At 40.0% G+C, this 16381-nt stretch overlaps 1 protein-coding gene across 1 annotated transcript; it reads left to right on the forward strand.

Annotated features, from left to right (window-relative positions):
• Positions 1 to 949: 949 nt before the first annotated feature.
• ACOT6 (acyl-CoA thioesterase 6) lies at positions 950 to 6034 on the forward strand. The gene is made up of 3 exons (XM_031454016.2): positions 950 to 1542; positions 3653 to 3855; positions 5385 to 6034. The coding sequence occupies exons 1-3, from the start codon at positions 1086 to 1088 to the stop codon at positions 5988 to 5990; spliced, it is 1266 nt and encodes a 421-aa protein (XP_031309876.2). The 5' UTR covers positions 950 to 1085; the 3' UTR covers positions 5991 to 6034.
• Positions 6035 to 16381: the final 10347 nt, after the last annotated feature.

Here is a 16381-nt window from a genome sequence, read left to right on the forward strand (position 1 = left end):
CAGAGGCTTAATTATGTAACTTGCTAAAGATCACCACGGAATTAAGAAGCAGAGTCAAACTGGAGCCCAGGTAGGTCTTACTCCATAAACAGCTACCTGCTCTGGAAGTCACAGTAGGTACCCTTAGCTCTAGGGAAAAGGCTTGGTAAAGGTTTTAGGGGGCCAGGGAAGAATTAGGAATATGTTTCCACTGATCCCCTGAATTACAATCACTTGAGATGCTTTTTTTTTTTTTTCCAAATGGAGGTACTGGGAATTGAACCAAGTACCTCGTGCATGCTCAGCATGCACTCTACCAACTGAGTTATACCCCCATCCTTGGAATATTTACTCAAGCTTCTTGGGACTGCCAGTGTTTTTCCCAACCCATTAGCTCTCAGCAGTCTTTGAACCTCTATTATTGTTACAGAAACGACAGGCCAGTCAAGAAACAAGCACCACTTGGAGGGTTGGGGTACTCAGATGTATTACGCTGGCGGGCTCAGAGGGGCTTCGGCTCCGAAGCTCTGAGCACCTCCAAGACATGTGCATGAGGTTTTATAGGGTAAAGTACAAGCTTGGGGTATTCGGCCAATAGGCATGGAACAGCTTTAGCAGCATTATCATCACAAAAGTGGAGGCGGGGAGGCAGCAAACCAAAATTCCAAAGCCAGATATGTATCTTTGAAAACCCAGCTGGCTAGAAAAAAAACATGAACAGCAAACCTACACTAATAAACCTAGATTTACAAGTTAGTCTAGCAGAACTCAGATCAGTATTCCAATACTTAGATTTGTGAGTTATCTTGTTAGCCCAGCCCAGCCTCTCCACATTCCTAGACTTGTGAGTTATCTTGTTAGACCAGCCCGGTTTTTCCTTCACATTACTGGATTGCAGGATTAATAATTAACTCTTATTTTGGCGAATACTTTCTTCCAATCAGGCGGTAGTAGATTGCACAAACTCTAAGAGACCTCACAGACCACTTAAGCAAGTGTCCCCAAGGCCAACCAATGAGAGTAGCAGCTGCGTCCCAGGTGGCGAGACGCCAGATCTTGCTAGTGACTCCAACTAGTGGGGCCATTCCTTTTCCGCCGGGATCTGAATGACGGCGACGGTGACGGTAGAGCCCGCGGGTCGCTGCCCCTGGGATGAGCCGGTGCGCATCGCCGTGCGCGGCCTGGCCCCAGGGCAGCGGGTCACGCTGCGCGCGTCCCTGCGCGACGAGAAGGGCGCGCTCTTCCGGGCCCACGCGCGCTACTGCGCCGACGCCCACGGCGGGCTGGACCTGGGGCGCGCGCCCGCGCTGGGCGGCAGCTTTGCGGGGCTCGAGCCCATGGGGCTCTTCTGGGCCCTGGAGCCCGAGAAGCCCTTGGTACAGTTGGTGAAGCGGGACGTACTGACACCCTTCGCCGTGAAGCTGGAGGTGCTCGACGGCCACGAGCCCGACACCGAGCGGCTCCTGGGCCAGACGGTGCACGAGCGCGACTTCCTGCCGCCCGGGGTGCGGCGCGAGCCGGTGCGCGCGGGCCGGGTGCGCGCCACGCTCTTCCTGCCGCCAGGTGAGCCGCCCGCTTCCCAGGCTATTCAGAAAAGCCCACCGGAGTCCCGAGACCCTGGGCGGCACCTTTCCTGGCCAGGGAACCACGCGACTGTGGAACGCCCCTAACTCCCCAAGTTCCAGAATCTATCATGGATTCTGTGTGGAAGTTTCTCCTTTAAATTCCACTGCACTTCCTGGAGGTACTGCCACTCCCTTAGCTCTATGCTGTGCTCTAAAAAGTGCATTCAGCATCCTCAAAAAGTGAATTTATTAAGAACTGATATGTGCCAGCCATGCAGCTGTGTCCCAGATACTCATATTCATCAACGACTTAGGCTGGTATGCAAGAGTGATTTTTGCCTTCTTTCACAAGGAAGCTAAAACCCACGGATGGAAGCAGTGCCCCATAAATCTAAAACAGAAACGAAAAACTCCCGGATGGTCCCTTCCCCCTATCATAGACAGTCTGTCAGTGGTTCTCAACCTGGGATGATTTCTCCCCACTCTAGGGGCTATTAGACAATACCTGGAGATGTTTTTGATTGTTATAACTTGAGGTGGGGGTGCTGTTGGCATCTAATGGGTAGACATAGATGCTGCTAAACATCCACAACGCACAGGACAGCCCCACAGCAAAGAAATAGCTTACTCAAAATGTCTATAGTGCTGAAGTTGAGAAACCCTAATAAATAAAAACAAGGTGCTTGCTAGGTAAAAGTGGTCTGTAAACAAGACACCTGACTCTCCACTTTCAACCAATTCCTATCTGAAACCACTACTATATAAAAATGCTGGAGTTGCCACTACTTGCAGAGTCCCTAAACTGAATTCTGTGATTATTCTCCAAAGTGAGAGGCCTTGCTTTATTCTTAACAGCTCTTCAGCAATTCACAAACTTAACTAGTTGCTGCCCACTCAACTGTGAACTCCTGGAGCTGGAATTGGGTCTTTGACATCTTTTATCTCTATATTCCTAGAGGCTTACACAGGGATATAATATGAGCTCAATAAATCATACTGACTGATTCAATAAGACTCTCCTAAAGACTTTAATTGAAAAAAAAAAAAAAAAAAAAAAACCTTCACCAGCCAGTGATGGTATCTAATATTCCAGTCAAGTTAATCTTATGTTAACTATTTTAGAATTTACTGTGTGGCTCATTTAAAATTTATTGTTTTCTGACTCAAAAGCTTTTTGTAAATAACGCAGAAAAGTTCAGTCATTTAACAAGTATGTATTAAGTCAGGAACTATGCTACCTACCTACTGGGGTGCAATTGTGAGCAAAGTCAGACATGGCCCCACTGTACCTACTGCCTAATAGAGGATACAGGCAACTGTACTTGGATCTGTCAGTATGGTAAGTGCTATCATAGGGAAAGAACAGGCCCAGGGTGCTGGTGGGAATGTATAAAAAGCTACCTTGTGGGGAGGGTATAGTTCAAGTGGTAGAATATATGCTTAGCATACACGAGGTCCTGGGTTCAATCCCCAGTACCTCCATTAAAAAAATAATTAAACAAATTAGCCTAATTACCTTCCCCTAAAAAAAACACCCCCCCATAAAAAAGCTATCCAATTCAACTCAGCCTTGGGGTGGGGTGTGATGTGAAGGCTTCCAGGAAGAGAGATCTAAACTTAGATTTGAAGACTGATAAGTCAACCAGGTCAAAAAGATGGAGAGAGAAGGAGAATAGTATATACCATTTTCAGGGGCCAAAGAGAACATGGCACATTTAGGTATGGCCTTTTTTAAGGCTGAAGCAGAGGGCAGAAGGAGGTGGAGAGTATATGCTAATAATCTCCTATATATGTAGAATGTTTTACAGCTCTCAAAACATTCTCCGAGTTCTTTGAGGAAAATTTGGTGGAAACTGTACATCTCATCCTGTTATTTCTAATTTGTGTATATTATTTTTTTTAAATACGTGAAAAATTCTGGAGAAAATAAGACTTTTTTTCCCTATCTCTTCTCCCCAAAAGTTATTTAAAAAAAAAAAAGACAAAATAAAAAGGGTCCCCTCAACCTTCCTTGCTTTAACAACTTCTCTTTGCAGACTGCCAAAATCTCAAACCCAAGAGTGTCTTTTGAGAGTCTAAAACTCCTTATGATTTGTGGTGCTCTCCAGGTGCAGGACCCTTCCCTGGAATCATCGATCTGTTTGGAAGTGGTGGTGGCCTTTGTGAATACAGGGCCAGCCTCCTGGCTGGTCATGGTTTTGTTGTGCTTGCTCTGGCTTTCTTCAGATTTGAAGACCTCCCTAAATATTTGAATGATGTGTGCCTGGAGTACTTTGAAGAAGCTGTGGACTTCATGCTACAGCATCCAAAGGTGATTTCTGGTGCTTGCTTGTATACAGAGGAGGTGGGGTAGAGCAGACCCAGGGCTGGATCCAAAAGCCCTACCAGGACACCCAGGGTTGGAACTATGCCATGAAACACAAAGGCTCCTTCCAAAGTTGTTAGGATTATTTTCATTTCCCCCCATCTCTCTCCAAACCCTTAAGACTCAACTGTTTATTCCCTTTAATTCTTGACTGGAATTCAAAGAGCTGTACTAAAAAGTTACTAACCTCAAGTTCTAGTTCTGCATCTACCACAAGAGGCCTTATAATCCTGAATAAGGCAATTTCCCTTTCTAAGATTCAGTTTTTATCATTTATAAGGTTAATGTAAATGTGTAGAGGAAAAAATATGACTATGGATTTTTGAGACAATTGGTGACATTTGAATAGGGACTATGCATTTTATGATATTAAAGAATCATTAACTTTGTTAAATGTGTTAATGGTATTATGGTTTTGTAGAGAAAGTTCTTATCTGAGACTGGAAAAATTAATTAAAACATTTTGGTATGATTATAAATGGAATACATACTCTTTGCTACTATCCAGACTTAAAGAAACCTAAACATCTGTTAAGGAATAAGATGTTCTGCAAGGTCTAACTCTTTTAGAATTGAGGGACTTATTTCAGCAGAGCTGCTAAAACCTAGATGGTCTTGAAAAGTGATGATTGGCTTATTTATGGGAGATAAGGTTCCAGGAACAGGAAGAGACCAAAATAGATAGTAATAAGTTTTGCCCCTAAACCCAGGCAAGAGGGGTTTCTGCTCTGGACCTTTTGCTTAAGATGACCACACTCTGGCCTTCCTTTAGCTGCATCTCTGCCCACAAGGTGTGGAGTTTGAGGGACCAAGGGAATGTGTCCACCTGGAACTCATGTCCTCTTTCCACCATGCCCTTGGGATCTGGAACCCCAGAATTATCTGCCATGCAGCTCTGATCCTGCTTCCAGGCCCTATACCTCTTCTCTGGGTCCATTAATGTGAATATATCTGGGCCTTATACATACAGGCTGGGGTGTCCACATATATGTGTGAGAGGGCCCTCAAGGTATATGACAGAGCCAGGGATGGGAAGAGAAGCAGGGTTGGCCAAGGACCAGGAACTGGGGCCAGGGCCTGGCTCTCCCCCATGTCATGTTCCAGTATGAACTCCAAGGAATTGCAAGATTTAAAATTTGGACCTGACCTTATAAGTTGTTATGGAGGTGTATTTATCAAAGTAGGAGAAAAGAATATATTTTATTAACTTTTAAATATTTATAACTTTTAAATATTTAGGTATAGGGTGTATAAGCCTCTGTGTGTACTCTTGACCCAGTCCCATAAATGTTAATGGAGGTCCTGTGTACTAGGAAATTAATTGATTTGCTTATTAGAAGACACATTTGAACTTTGTGGATTATTGCATAAGGAAGGAAAGCAAATGGCATTTGATAAAGCTCCCAGAGAATATAAAATGGCAGTTTAAGTCTTCCATTTATGAACTCTAAGCTTGTTTTCTCTCCCTCTATCAGGTGAAAGGCCCTAGTGTTGGGCTTCTTGGCTTCTCCAAAGGAGGTGACCTGTGTCTCTCAATGGCCTCTTTCTTGAAGAGCATCACAGCCACTGTAGTTATCAATGCATGTGTGGCCAACACAATAGCTCCGCTGCGTTACAAGGATATGATTATTCCTGATCTCAGTAATGACACAGCAAAATGTAAGATCACTGAGTCAGGCTTTTGGAGTTTCGTGGATATTTGGAACAATCCACTAGAGAAACCCAACCACCAAAGTCTTATTCCATTGGAAAAAGCCCAAGGGCCCTTCCTGTTTATTGTTGGCATGGATGATCAAAACTGGAAGAGTGAATTCTATGCTCAACTAGCCAGTGAACGGTTACAAGCCCATGGGAAAGACAGACCCGAGATAATCTACTACCCAGGAACTGGTCATTGTATTGGGCCACCTTATTTTCCTCTTTGTAGAGCCTCTGTGCATGCATTTTTGAGCCAACCAGTATCCTATGGAGGTGAGCCAAAGGCTCACTCAAGAGCACAGGTTGATGCCTGGCAGAAAATTCAAACTTTCTTCCATAAACATCTCAGTGGTAAAAAATCTGTCAAGCCCAGCAAAATGTAACATTGTAATAATATACCATTTAATAAAAATCCTATTCATTCTAACATGTATTGGGTTTTCCAGAGCACCTAGGAACCTTTTTGTAACGAAGCAATCATATCAGCTTCCTTACTGGGTCCTTTTGGATTTTCAGCCTTTGCAACTCTCCTTTCTTCACTGGGTTCATCCCTTTCTCCCCTGAACTCTACCCAATGTGTAGGCGAACCCTGATTTTATCTATAGGACCAATCTTTACCTTAAGTAGGAGAAATGTAAGAAGTGCCTGCCCAACTCTCAGTTGCTGCCCTAGCTTTGGCCTTGTGTTCTGGTTCTGAGGACTGAGCTTTTGTATTGCTAAGAGTCCCATATACTTGTTGGGCTCTAAGTGACCATGTCTGAACCTTGGGAACCTGCCCTCTCGAGTCCCTTGAGGAGTGGACTCTGCTTCATTCTTGCCAGTACTCACCCTAACCCTGAATGTGTACTCAAGACTTGTCTCTAGACCCCACTCTGAAGAATGGAGGCATTGACATACTTAGTATCTTAAGCTTTGCTTCTATTTTATGAATGCAAAACTTTGCTTTTATTTTATGAAATGAAAGCTTTGCTTTTATTTTATGAATGAGTCCCTAGACTTCAGTATTTTCCTTACTAATAACTTTACAAAGTAAAATTCAATCCTTTACAAGAAAATTTGTTATAAGCAAAACAGTTTATTGATATATACTACTGATCTACTTCCTCTATACTTGCCATTTGAATTCTCAATCTCAGTACTTGGCTCTTTGATGCCAAAAGACTTTCAGGACTATACCCTGTGGGCCACTGCCTTAATCTTTGGATGTAGGGTTATACCTGACAAATTAAACTTCTCCTCAGCACCATCAGTCTGTTCCTCTTACCTTCCTACTGGGAAGGACTGGGATCAGTCTGCCTCAAACCATTGCCTTGTACTGAGCACTGTCTAGAGTCATGAGACCCGAGCAGAGGATCTTCCCTGAGGGCAATGAGATTTTTTTGAGACACATCACATGGTTTGCTGGGTGCATACAAAATCTTTCACAAATTTTGAGTCTATCCAAGCAAATGCCCATTAGATGTTAACTAATGAAAAGAAGGGTTCCTTAGCAGTAACTTAATTTTGACCAACCTTTAAAAATTTGTGTTGAGTGTAGTTATTCACTATATAGTATACTTTTCTGTGATTTGAATTCAGAGCCTATGCTTTAACTCACTCCCATGCGGTCCTGCTACGCTATAGAGATGCCTTTGGGATGGAGGATCATAAGAGGAAGTTACAAAGAAAATGGCTGGGAGAGTGAGAGAAGTGAAGGCCAAAAAGGTAGCACGAGAGGCTAAGCATGAGGATGGCTACTAACCATCTCTTAATACTAAAGCACTAGGTGTAGGGACAGCCCCACACCTCAATTTCCTCCTTACTGATAAAGCAGCCTTGAAATGCCCTACACCGCCTAAAGGTATTTTGGTCACTTTCCCCTCAGAGTTGATTATATGTGGCCACCCGTCTCTAAGATTTCAAAAAGAGTATCTGGTTGTTACAAAGCCACCTAAAATATGGTAAATGTGAATTAAAAGGAAGAGGAAAAGAATTCATAAAATGGAGTCAGAAATGAGGCCAATACAATACTGCTTATTATGAAATCCTATATACTTGCTTAGATTGGGCCAGTCATTTGTTTTCTAGAGGTTATGCAAAGAAGGAAACCTAACCAGTTGCACAGAATTTACAGCAGTCATAAAATAAAAGCTTAGAAATCAATTTCTCCCAAAGGGTATCCTAGTAAAAACATTAAATGTTGTAAAGGATCGTACCCTCAAATTTGCCTCTAAATAGATATAAATCCCGGGCTCTACCACTTACTGTGTGACTGTGGGTAAGTTGTTAACCTCTCTAAGCCTCCATTTCCTCTATAAAGTGGGGATAATAATAGAGATAATAATAGAAACTATTTCATTGGGCTATTGTGGTTAAATTAAATAATCCAAGTAAAGCACTTAACGTATTTAAACTCTCAAAGATTGGTGCTTAGTAATTCAGATGAGGAAATTGAGACCCAGGAGGGTTAAGAAATATACCTGGTTGATGGGAGAATTGGGTCAGTCCAACTCCAAAGTCCATGGCCTTCACTGACCATTTGGCTCTACTGCCTTCCAGCCTGAGGACACATGCTCAAATAGTACAGAGCTGCATGACGGGTTACTGGAAAGTTAAGGATAAATGAGGGTCACATAATGAAGACTCCATAAGCCAAAACGAAGAGTTCAGATTTTAAATGATACTAAATAAGGAGCTATTCTAACATATTGATATATTTTTGCTTTTAAGTGGCTGTCAGTAATTTTTCCTTAAAGCTTAGTGGCTCAAAGAAGTTGAAGCCTAAAATAAACTTAATAGGAGACACTATAAAAAAAAGAAAACAACAACAAAAAATTAATCAGAAAATATAGCCATGATAAACAACAAGGTCCTACTGTATGGCACAGGAAACTATATTTAATAACTTGTAATGGCCTATAATGAAAAAGAATATGAAAAGGAACACATGTATTTGCGTAAATGAATCACTATGCTGTACACTAGAAATTAATACAACATTGAAAATTGGCTATACTTCAATTAAAAAAAATACTAAGAGGGAAAAAAAAATATCCTATGTTAGCCCATTGTTCTGCCTTCTTTTGTACACCTAATGCCCTTGAATGTACTTCCATCAGGGTGAGAAAGGCCAATGGACCATTCTGAAAGCAAATACATGTTTTTGTTAACCACTGATTATTTTTAAAATATTTGTATAAACCTGTTACAAATTTCAGCCAACTGAAAACCAAAAAGACTTCTTAATTCTTTCAGAGTATCATGGCTAAACTTATGTACATTCATTTTAAATGGTCTTTGAACACTGGGAAGATAAAAGCTTGTGGAAGGCATTCTATTTTTTCAGGTGGTATATGCAGAAATGCACAAAATTCAATATTCATGGCTACTATAATAATGGATTTGGGGGGTATAAGTCAAAATTACTTGAGCTGTTTTCTAAAAGTGGGAGTCAGCCATATATAAGCATATATTCTCCAAAGACAGAAGGACTGTAACAAGTACTTTTCAAAAAGACAGGATTGTTGTATGGCTCTAAACCAGAAATACTGGTCCAGTAATCATGTGCTTTCAGTAGCAAATATTTTCCATCCATAAATCAGGAAACACAATAATTATGATCTTATTTATGGGGTAAGTAGGATAAAATACATATTTGGAAATGAGATTGTTCCTAAAAGAATTCAAGATTTGTATATTTACCCTTCTTTCTTGACATAGCAGTTTAACAGAATGTTTTCACCTGGGTTAATTAACCTCATTTTACAAGTACACTTTAATTAAGATAGAATTCTATAGTGGAAAACAAAATTTAACTTACACATATCAATACATTCTTCACTGTAAAAGATTCAATTAAAAGTCCTCTTAACTCATTACTCAATTACGGTTTTCTCCAAGTGGTATTTACTGTTACCAAATTGATGTGTACCCTTCCAGAACCACTTTGTATACATGTACATAAGAATATTTGTACGAATGAAAAAATATGGTTTTATTTTGTGAGTTCAACGCCTTTTTCTTTAAATAAGAGAGACACCATAAATGTCATGTTAAGTTTTTTTCTTGCATTTAAAAAAAATATACATTTTTAATAACTGTGCCAGGCCACAGGACAATACAGATTACTTCCACAGTGTATACATCTGTACTGCTGCCTCACCTGAACCGTTTAAACTTCAACCTTGACAGTCTTTCTTAATCTTAATTGAAAAATAATTTCAATCAATAAGAGGAATTTAGCTAGGGCCTAGTAGCCTCATTCAACCAGGTTTAGGAAACAGTGTCCCCTGATGGCCAGAGAGAGCTATTAGAGAAGGCGAGTGGCTGGCATTTTCGGTCAGAAATCATTAATTGTTGTTTCCATGTCTTGGCTATTGTAAATAGTGCTGCTATGAACACTGGGGTGCAGGTGTCATTTTGAAGTAGGGTTCCTTCTGGATATATGCCCAGGAGCAGAATTCCTGGGTCATACGGTAAGTCTATTCCTAGTCTTTTGAGGAATCTCCACTGAAAAATTGTGCTCTACACTGGAATTTGACACAACATTGTAAAATGATTATAAATCAATAAAAAAATGTTAAAAAAATAAAATTGAAATAATAAATTATCATCAACATAAAAAAAATCATTAATTGCTCATTCTCGGCACGTCAAAGGGTAGGCAGGCTAGGAGTGAGCTCCTGCCTCTTCCGGACGGTCCCAGCCCGGGACCTCCAAAAGCACAGCCCATCCTGGGCCTTCCTAAGTAGCTCCTTCCTGCAGCTCTTTGCTGAGTGGCGCCCCAGGGACCACCTTCGGCCTGATGCCGAGGGGCATGATGAAAACCCCCCATCGGAGTGGAGGACACCGTCCACCAGGCGCCGCGGCGGCCGGCAGTGCAGCAGTCGGGCGCCCGCCTCTGTCCAGGTGCAGAGCTGGTTCTCCAGACCCAGCCGCGCCGCGTTCTGCAGCGAGCCGGCCGCCTGCCTGGCGGCTTCCTGCTGCCCCCTGGTGTCGGAAGCCTTTTACGCAGACTTTCAGTGGATCCAGGAAACAGATTTATGTAACTGACTTGCTTTGCTAGCTAATTTGTCATTTGAAAATAACGGGAGTGTCTTAACTCTTTTGCTTTGTCGCCTAGGCATGAGGCGGGACATTCATTCCCCTAAATGGTGGCGGGGATTTAAATTTAATAGGCTTGGATACCTCTCTTATGCCAGCTGCCCATCCTAACTCCTAGTGCTGCAGGCGTTATGTACACCTTGCAGGTTTTCTGTTACTAAGCCTAAAACTGTGGACATTTTCTAGCGTTAAATGCTTGTTTGTCCATCTCTGCTAGGCAGAGCTTTGTGTTAATTTAATTTTTCTTGTTATCATTTCTTGTAAAAAAAAATGGCAAGAGTAGTTGCTACAAATCTTAGCAACTATTCGCTTGGTATCTGTTCAAGCCCCAAGGTGACTGAAGTCATACTATACTGTTCAGTCTTTTGTACTGCCTTTATTTTAAGATAAAGATGACCCTTCTAGTTGTGGTATATTCATACAATGGAATACTACTCAGCGATAAAAAAGAATAAAATAATGCCATTTACAGCAATATGGATGAACCTAGAGATCATCATTCTAAGTAGGCCAGAAAGAGAAAGAAAGATACCATATAATACCACTTATACGTGGAATCTAAAAAAAAGAAAAAGAAAAGAAAAAAGAGGACAGTAATGAACTCATCTACAAAACAGAGACTTGCAGACATAGTAAACAATTTTATGGTTACTGGGGGAAAGGGAGTGGGAAGGGGTAAATTTGGGAGTTTGAGATTTGCAAAAGTTAACCACTATATATAAAAATAGATAAAAAAAATTTATTCTGTATAGCACAGGGAATTATATTCAGTATCTTTCAATAACTTTTAATGAAAAAGAATATGAAAACAAATATATTTATTTATCTATACACATGACTGGGACATTACGCTGTTCAGAAACTGACAAATTGTAACTGACTATACTTCAATTAAAAAAAAAGATGACCTTTCTTTTATTGTCTCATATATTCTAATACCTTGGAGACCTTCGGAGACCTTCACCACGATGAGAAAACTGTTGTGTTGCTCATTTCATAGATCAAAGAACAAACAGCTTCTTTATAGCATAAATGAGGAAACCAAGGCCTAAAGTGTTTTAACTACTAGCTAGGTGAGGCTAAAAACAGGGTGCAAATTCTGAGCTCCAAACTCTGGCTGAATGAGTGAATCAATGAGTGGAGTAATTGGTTTTTTAAAAGCCCAGTCTGGTTTATCCCCTGCCCTCATCTTCAAGATCCTCAGGGACAACTAAGAATCTTTTAAATGAGAGATTTAAGACATTTTCGTAGCTATGAGGTCCAAGCAAATTTCCATACTGGGGATTAAATTAATGAATTGAAACAAAATAAAAATTCTCAGTTATTTTAATATGGTAATCAGATTAGTATTTTGAAACCTGTAGTTGGAAAACTCTATTGCCAGAATGAGTTTAAGGATCTGAATTTTTTTTTGTTTTTGCTTTTTATAACAGATTTATTAAGACCTAATTCAGATACCATACAATTCACCCATTACAATTGATTTTTTTTAATTGAAGTATAGAAGAATTGAAGACCCCTGGGATCCGCCTACTAAAAAGCCCTATCCCCCTTGAGAAAGCCAGTGCCCATTCCCTTTTTATCATTGGGGAGGATGACAGGCATTAAGATCTCTGTTTATGCTGACAGAGCTGTGAAGCACCTCACAGAGCATAGAAGACAAATTTCACTCTTTTAAGCTGCTCTAATGCTGGGCACAGACTAGATCCCCCTTACAACCCTTTTTTTCTCTGTAGCTCTGGATCCTGAAGGGGGTCCTGTTTTGGGAAGTGGGCAGCTCAAAGCTCATGCTGTGGTTCAGACTGAGTCTTGGAAGATAATCTTAGAGCTTTTCCACTTGCATCTAGAGTAAAGGCTAACAAGCTAGACAGTTAAGTTTAGAATATGCTCAGAACAAATCGGGGGACAAACTGAGTATTTTTGACAAATAACAACTGAGATCTGGACTTCTCATGGGCATCTGAAAGCTTTTAAAAGAAGTAAAAATACTTGCTTCAACTTCGTCAGAGCCTGTAGCTTTGATACTATCTATGTTTCTCCATGTTTGGTTTGTTTTGAGCTTGAATTCAAGGTAATTGCTACATGAAAACCAGTTTTCAATCTGCCATTTACCCACTTTTCCAACCACCCTCCCTGTCATCTCTGTACTTTCAAAGATTTTTTTAAAACTGGCATGTGATACCTCCTATACCCGTCCCAGAGGTTTTAAAACTGTTTCAAATAAGGTAAATACAGGAATATAGGCCCATGGTTTTATGATGAGGAACAATTGGGCTATGATAACTTGTTCATAATAGTCAGAGGTTGGAGTGAATTCTAATAAAATGACTTAGAGGCTAATTCGTGGTAGACTGAAGTCACAGAATCCTTTCTTCTGTAAACCAGACTTTGATTTTTCTCTAGTTGCCACCTGTTCTGGGATCTTTAAAGAAAGTCAGAGATCCTAAGATACTTCTTTAAAAACGGCAACCAATTACTAGGAAACACTTTGATTCTCTATAGTTGCCTTATCTCTATATTTGTACCTTAAAAACTTTTCTTCCCACTTTTTTCAAAACTGTAGTATTTTAAAAATAGGCTGATTCCAGGTCCCAGTCCCAAGTTGATAATTACCTATGTAGACAATATAATTACCTGAGGGAAAGACAAAGTTTATCCCTTCTGCCTTCTACTAACTTCACCAAAATTTTAATTACAATTTGTGGGTAAGTCTTAATTTATTACAATAATCCTAGCTGAAGTTCTGAGTTTTGTTTATAAACTTTAAAAATATATGTGGAATTAGAAGATGTTAAAAGTTCTGGCCTTCATCATAATTTAGTTTTGATTTAGTTTTAATTTATTTAGGTTCCCCACCCCGCCACATACTTGAAGAGAAAGATTAAGGTATTAATTACTAGCCTTTGATTTTGGTTGATCAGTGGATCTTGTGTTCAGAACTATATTTTGGGCTCTTCTTGGCAAAGGATGAAGTGTTGTCATCTTAATTTGTAGTATCAATAATTCCCCCCTCCAAAATTAACATTATTTTTTTAACTGAATATGTTTTAAATTATTAGCATCACCAAAGAAGTATTTATATATGTACATATACACACACATACTACCTCCTGATTTTTGGATCATTCATGTAGATTTTTAAAAAGAGTTTTATTTTAAAACAGACCAAAAACATAGTGAGGGGAGAAATTGGCTTTTTAGCAAATAACTATAATAAGAATCATAATCTGGGAAACTATTGAAATTTGACACAGTGCTCATTCTAAATCTGAACTGATAAACCTCTTAACTTTAAGAATTAATGATGCTATTAGGCTTTAAGTTCTTTTTAAAAATCTTTTTACTTTAAGATATGTAACTTTTAGCTATTTTTTCGATCTCTAATCATCTATTCACTGTGACAGTGTTTCTTTTCTTTTAGTCAATCCAAGTTCTTGTTTAAAAATTAAATATTTCTTAATGTATTTGGTTTTCTATCATTTTACACTATTTACCTACACTTTTCAAAGGGTCTGCTAGATTTTCTGAATTTGCGGAAACTGTTTCAGTAAGATTTTTAACCTTTCTCTCAACTTTTACCCAGGCCTGCAATAAGAGCAAGTGAACCCAACCATATTCTGTGATGAACAACTTTTAAAATCTATTTTGTCATTTTGCAGGATTAAAAAAACAAAGAAAGGATCTAAGTTATATAATCTTTCTTTTTCTTGTGTGAAAGTTTTTAACCTTTGAGTACCTGAAACTCAAAATGTACTTGATGGAAAATGTACCAAGACATTGTGAATTCATTTGCAAACAAGCAGATTTCTGTTTATATAGTGGTAAATAGTTCATATGATGGTAAATATCCATGTTAAAAGTTTACTACTGCAGTGACAAGGAGAAAGTAGGAAAAAACGTTCTGAGCAAGCATGAAAATAAAGCTGATTTATTAATGATATTTCACTATTAATATCAACTCCTTATGGTGTAATCCACAGTTTTGAGTAAAAGGACTACTCTGCTGGGTTATAAGATATATTTAAGGATTAGATTCCCATTACAGTCACATCAACAAAACTGGTAGAGATTTTGGCAGGTGAAAAAGAATTCTAGTTTGGAGAGCTATGGAGATGTGAAGCTCTTCCAAAAAACACTACAAGAACAAAATTTGAATATGTTATGAATATATATTTCTTCAGTAAACATTTAACTTTTTCTTATTTTTATGAATTGATTAAATTACTTTTTTCAAAGTGAATATATTTTTCTTATTTCAAAATTTAAAACCTCCACATTATAGAACAGTCAGAAAACAGACAAGCAACATGAGCATTGTATTAGTTGGTTCAGGTTGCCAGTAAAAAAATACCACAGACAAGGGGTTTAAACGAAAGTTTGTCTTCTCAGTTATGGAGGCTAGAAGTCCAAGATCAAACCACAACAGTGTTTTTTGGTGAGACCTCTGTTCTTGGCTTGCAGATAACCACCTTCTCACTGTGTCCTCACATGGCCTTTCCTTTCCACCCACCACTCCTGGTTATCTGTTCCTCTTCCTATAAGGACACCATTCCTATTGGATTCAGGCCCCACTCTTATGGCCTCATTTAACCTTAATTACCTCCCTAGAGGCCCTGTCTCTGAATAAATTCACATTGGAGGTTAGGGCATATGAATTTTGAGGGGACATAACTCAGTCCATAACATTTAACCCTTGTAATATCCTTTCAGTTATGTATGTGTATGTGTGTGTGTGTGTGTGTGCGCGCGCGCGCGCGCACGCGCGCGCGTGCTATGTGTAATTTTTAAGAGGATGATACTATTTTGTTTGATAACTTGCATTTTAAATGAATACATGACGGCTATCTTTGCAAGTGAATAGATGCATTTCAGCAACGTTTCTAACAGAAGTATGTTATTTCATTGCTTGGGTGCTTATAATACCAATTCTCTTTTGTTGACATTTGGGTTGTTTTTCTTTTTGCTATTAACTTTGAACGTATATTTCTGCGCATTTGTTTGATTATTTCTTCAGGATGAAGTCCAGAAAGTGGAACTGCTGGGTCAGAGGTGCTGAAGTTTCTAAAGCTTTTAATACATACTGCCGACCGCTTCCGGAAAGGCTGTATCAATTATAAACAGCAGTGTATGTACGCGTCCTCATTTCTCCACACCCCTAGCAACTCTGAGTATCTTTACAATTTTTGGCTAACTTCATAGTTAGGGGTAAAAAGACTTCTCGGTTGTTTAAGAACCAACATTTCATGCTTTCAGTTGCCTCAGGCCCCCTCAAGAGGTTGGGGGAAGACGCTAACTGAAGAAATGCAGCCGCGTGTAGCTTAGGGTATCCCCGGTCTGACAGACCAACAGGTGAATTATAGCAGGGAGTCAAGAGAACCGGAAGGGCAATAAGCAAGGGAACAGAATTTAAGGGTTTTTTATGGGAGGGGCAACTGTTACAGGGACATTTTAAAGTTTTAAAGTTTAGGCAGGTACGTCACTCCAGATTACCTGAAATTGCTTACACAAGGGAAAGAGACAGCTGCCGACCACTCTGCGAGGTTAAGCTCCCATGCCCTCTGCGACACTGGGAAGAGAGCGGCTACCCAGCGGGAGGACTAGGGCAAACGCCGCGCCATCCCACAATGCCCCGCTCGCGCCCCCCTGAGGGCGGAGAAAAAGGACCGCTGCTAGGGTAGGGATCTGCGCGAGC

This window comes from Camelus dromedarius, chromosome 5 (assembly GCF_036321535.1).
Source record: "Camelus dromedarius isolate mCamDro1 chromosome 5, mCamDro1.pat, whole genome shotgun sequence".
In the NCBI taxonomy this organism is placed as follows: domain Eukaryota; kingdom Metazoa; phylum Chordata; class Mammalia; order Artiodactyla; family Camelidae; genus Camelus; species Camelus dromedarius.

What these genes read in the sequence shown, in the direction of transcription:
- ACOT6 (XM_031454016.2), top strand. Translation starts at nt 1,086, where the DNA reads ATGACGGCGACGGTGACGGTAGAGCCCGCGGGTCGCTGCCCCTGGGAT. An exon ending in CACGCTCTTCCTGCCGCCAG is followed by an intron (nt 1,543 to 3,652) that starts GTGAGCCGCCCG and finishes GGTGCTCTCCAG; the next exon opens with GTGCAGGACCCTTCCCTGGA. An exon ending in TCATGCTACAGCATCCAAAG is followed by an intron (nt 3,856 to 5,384) that starts GTGATTTCTGGT and finishes TCCCTCTATCAG; the next exon opens with GTGAAAGGCCCTAGTGTTGG.